The sequence below is a fragment of the Aethalodelphis obliquidens genome, unplaced genomic scaffold, assembly GCF_003676395.1.
Source record: "Aethalodelphis obliquidens isolate GAN/ISIS:26980383/991018 unplaced genomic scaffold, ASM367639v1 scaffold37, whole genome shotgun sequence".
Lineage (NCBI taxonomy): Eukaryota > Metazoa > Chordata > Mammalia > Artiodactyla > Delphinidae > Aethalodelphis > Aethalodelphis obliquidens.
Window position 1 is genome coordinate 14,829,469 of NW_020837981.1, and position 4,232 is coordinate 14,833,700.

The 4,232-nt window shown below is 58.6% G+C and overlaps 1 protein-coding gene across 1 annotated transcript; it reads left to right on the forward strand.

Moving 5' to 3' along the window:
• Positions 1-2,184: 2,184 nt before the first annotated feature.
• On the forward strand, positions 2,185-2,960 carry NEUROG3 (neurogenin 3). The gene has a single exon (XM_027129631.1). It carries the CDS (start codon positions 2,216-2,218, stop codon positions 2,861-2,863), a length of 648 nt encoding a protein of 215 aa, XP_026985432.1. The 5' UTR covers positions 2,185-2,215; the 3' UTR covers positions 2,864-2,960.
• Positions 2,961-4,232: the final 1,272 nt, after the last annotated feature.

The following is a 4,232-nucleotide window of genomic DNA, read 5'->3' on the forward strand; positions in this document are numbered from 1 at the left end:
CTGGGCCTGCGCGTCCAGAGCCTGTGCTCCGCAATGGGAGAGGCCACAATGGTGAGAGGCCCGCGTAGCGCAAAAAAAAAAAAAAAAAAAAAAATGGGCCTAAGGTTATTACGACTAGAAGACAAGTTTGGAGCAAGTTGTGACCTAAGGGAGGAGCAGCAGCAAAATGTGGAACTCAGGAGTCTCGGCAGGGTCCCTTTGTTGGTCTGGAGCCTGGCTCCTAGCTTCAGTTCCCAAGCAACAAGGGAAGGAGCCTCTGCCAACAGCACAGCAGCTGAGATCCTGAGGACAGCACCGTCGCCTCCACGCAGACCTAGAGCCCTGGCTCCCTGGCTCCCAAGCATATCCACCCTCTCTCTGCCTCAAGGTAACTTCGCCCTCCGAGCAGACTGGGCAAGTGTCAAGAGGCTGTCACTAGGGCAGATATACAGACTTACTTACCTCATTCCCTCACCCTATCCCCTCAGTTTCCCTGCCGGGTCCTGCCCCCCTCTGCCAGCTTCCAGAGGCTCAGGTTATCTGGTTCCGCCAGAAAGTGAAGCCTTCGGGGCCTGCAGGGACTTAATCCAGACCCCGGTCTTCCCAGACTCGGCTTTCTCCCCGGGGGCACACTCACCCTGACTGACCAGAAGCAGAAGACCACAGGGTGTCCAAAGCAGAGACAAAGGGACAGGCGGGGGAAGAAAGGAGGGATGGTGTGTTCAGGCTCACTTTTATTTCCACACATTGCTAACTGGGGGTCTTGAAGACACCCTGCCTTGTGCTCACTGCCTGACCCCTGCCTAGGAGTTTGCACCAGGTAGTGCAGGCAGCCCCTGCCGGCCTGTGATTGGACAGGAGGACTAAGGGGAGAAAGAGTTGATCTGCTTCTTGAAGCACCAGCACTCCAGGGGCATTTAAAATACACAGGGGCTCGCTGTGAACTCCTGGCCCTCTCCTGACCCCTTCTCATCTGAGCTCTTCCCCCACAGGCCCCGGCAGATTGCTAGGGTACTGTCCACAATTGGCAGTGGTGGAATGCCCCTGGAGGTCCCACCATAGCCACCCTCCAACTCTGAGGCACGATAAAAATGTCTTAGGTTTCTGATGGGTGGTGGGATGAGGGGAGAGGTTCTAAGCACCTACATCTGAGCATGGGGCATCATCTCAGGGCATGGTGGGGGGCTCATCATCCCCAGGCAAAGGTCTCTAAGTGGCAGGGACATAGGCAGGATCTCTCTCTGTGGTCACCCTGTGCCTCCTCCCCAAATAGAAAGGGTCAGTGAAACATCACCCTCTGTATTTCCTAACCTGACCCATAGAGGAGGAGAGCAGAATGGCACTAGGAATTAGTGGCTGCTCCTCCCAGCTGACAGGACACCTGGCTCCTTGTCCTTTCAGAGTGGTTTGGGGGCAAGCTGCCTCCTTTCTGAGCCTCAGTTTCCCCTTGTGTAACACACGGGGATTGACCTACCCTACTGACTTCTCAAAGCCCCCTTCAGGGTACCAAGAAAGGGTCTGGACAGATGCCAAGGAAAGCCAGAATGGAGCAAAGCGGTTTGGGGCCGCCAGACGCGAGCTAGACAAGGCCCTTCTCACTGGGCGAGGCTCTTTGAGGAACCGAGAGTTGCTGGGACAGAGCCCGCGGGGAGAAAGCAAACAGAGCGGCATTCCCCTCCCCCGACCCCATCCATCCCTTTGTCCGGAATCCAGCTGTGCCCCTCGAAGGGCGGAGCGGGCTCGCGTGGCGCGGCCCCCTGGCCCGGGCGCTGATTGGACGGCGGCGCGGGCAGCAGCGGGGCAGGCACGCTCCTAGCCCGGGCGCAGCAGATAAAGCGTGCCAAGGGGGCACACGACTGGCGGCTCAGAAAATCTGCAGGGTCTCGCAGCCGCGCCAAAAGAGAGCAACAGAGGCCCGGGGCCCCCTTCACACTTTTCTTCTCTGGGGCCGAAGAAACTTTCCAGCGGCAGCGCCTGCTTCTCAGCTGAACTTGCAGACGAAAAAGCCAGCGCAGCTCACCGCTGCTCTCACTGCCTACGGCTCTCTACCCCTTTGCGCCCTACAGCAAGGTAACGCCTGGAGCCACAGAGCGATGAGCAGAGGGGAAAGGGGGTCCTCTGGTCCGGCGGGGGTGGGGGGTGGCTTTCTCTCGATTTTTCCCACCTGGCCCCAGGATTGGGAACTGCGCTCGGGTGACTGACCCACTCTTACCCTTACCTCTTACCCCGCCGCAGGATGACGCCTCATCCCTCGTGTGCGCCAGGTGTCCTAGTGACCCACGAGACGGAGCAGCCCTTCCCGGGTGTCTCGGACGACGAAGTGACCTGCGTCGCCTCCGCTCCGCCCAGCCCCGCTCTCTTGCAGGGGAACTGCGCCGAGACGGAAGGGGGTGGTTGCCGAGGGTCCTCAAGGAAGCTCCGTGCGCGACGCGGAGGGCGCAGCCGCCCCAAGAGTGAATTGGCTCTGAGCAAGCAGCGACGGAGCCGGCGCAAGAAGGCCAACGACCGCGAGCGCAATAGGATGCACAACCTCAACTCCGCTCTGGACGCGCTGCGCGGCGTCTTGCCCACCTTCCCGGACGATGCGAAGCTCACCAAAATCGAGACGCTGCGCTTCGCTCACAATTACATCTGGGCGCTGACGCAGACGCTGCGCATAGCGGACCACAGCCTCTACGGGCTGGAGTCGCTTGCGCCTCCCTGCGAGGAGCTGGCCAGCCCGGACGGCTGCTCCCCGGGAGACTGGGGTTCCCTCTATTCCCCGGTCTCCCAGGAGGGCAGCCTGAGTCCCGCCGCCTCGCTGGAGGAGCGCCCCGGGCTACAGGCGCCTGCTTCCCCTGCCTGCCTGCACCCTGGCGCCCTGGCTTTTTCAGACTTTCTATGAAGGGGCTTATCCGCTGCTGGGCAGTGGGTGATGGTAGAAAGGGAAGGGGCGGAAGCCGTCGGAGACGCCCGGTGGAGGCCCTCAGGCGTACTTGCTCCTGCTGCCTCTGGCTCGCTGACCCCTGGCGGGCCCAGGCGCCCAAGAGGGTGGCAGGCCGGGTTCAATCCCTTGGTCCTCTGCGCCGAGCCAACTGCAACCCTCTGCCGCTGCCCGCGCGAGTGGGCACTGCAGGCTCCGCGCGTTTTAGGCCCTCTCCCTGTGGCCACCCCAAAATCTCGTGCAGAAAAAACGAGGATGATAGCACTACACAGCAGGTGACACCCACTGTCTCCGCCACCCTACCCCCACTGAAGTCTGTCTGCCCGTCTCTCTCTTACCACTCCTCCCCCAATGCGGCTTAATCCAATATTTGGTTTCTCAGCACTTGCTCCTGTTGCCCAGCGTGTCTTCTTCAAGGATGCCGCCGACCTCCTCTAGTCCCTATCAAGCCCCGGGGTTTGGGCCTCTCTACTCTGCCTTAATTCACGAAGGCGATCCTCTGCCTTCTCCTTGTGCAATTTCCTGGAGCCATTGCCCTCCCAGGGGCGGGAGACGAGGCTATGAACAGGGGGAGCGCCTCCACCACCACCCTGCAAACTGAAGCACCCTTGTCTTAAAAAAATCAGTTTGTAAATTATCTGATATCTTTTGAAATGAATTTTTGTCTGGTAAATTATATGGCCCCTCCCCTGTTTTACACGTTTGTATTTATTGATGAGATTTCACAGTGGGAAAAGTTTTTATGTTGTACATAAGATGATTTAGGGACTGGTGAATGAGATTTTGAACCAATAAAAAGAAGCCTGAGCAAGGTAACTTGACGGTGCAGAGGGGAGGGGCCAGCCTCTGTGGCTGGGGTTGGGGGAGGAGGGCCCTGTCCAAGGAGAGCGATGAGAGTTTTTCTGGGGATCTGGGGCCGCTCCTGAGGCCTGGTCTGAGAAACTATGGCGCTAGGCTGGAGGCCAGGCAGACTGCATTCTCAGGGCAAGTCAGCTATACACACTTGGAAAGGAAGAGCTGGAAGGCTCTTAAAAATCATTGGCTCAGCCCCCTTGTTTTATTTATGGGGCAGCGACTTGTCTTTTTCCAAACAGTGGTTTAGGAGAAAGACAAGCCTCCAACTAGGGTTACTCACTGGTGGTGCTGACCCTTTCCCCTATGCCACTAGCCTGGATTTAGAGTGACTGTTGCATTGGGGGAAGGGAGGGAGTAATAACCCTGCAGCAGGGTCAGAACCCTCAGAAATGCTGGTAGGCTGGGCATCCCAGGAATTTTCCCAAAGTGCTTAGAGCCCAAGCCCATCTTCTGAGCTCATTTTACGCTGCCGCCG

Bases quoted from the DNA above. Each gene is read 5' to 3' on its own strand.
- NEUROG3 (XM_027129631.1), top strand. From the start codon at position 2,216: ATGACGCCTCATCCCTCGTGTGCGCCAGGTGTCCTAGTGACCCACGAG.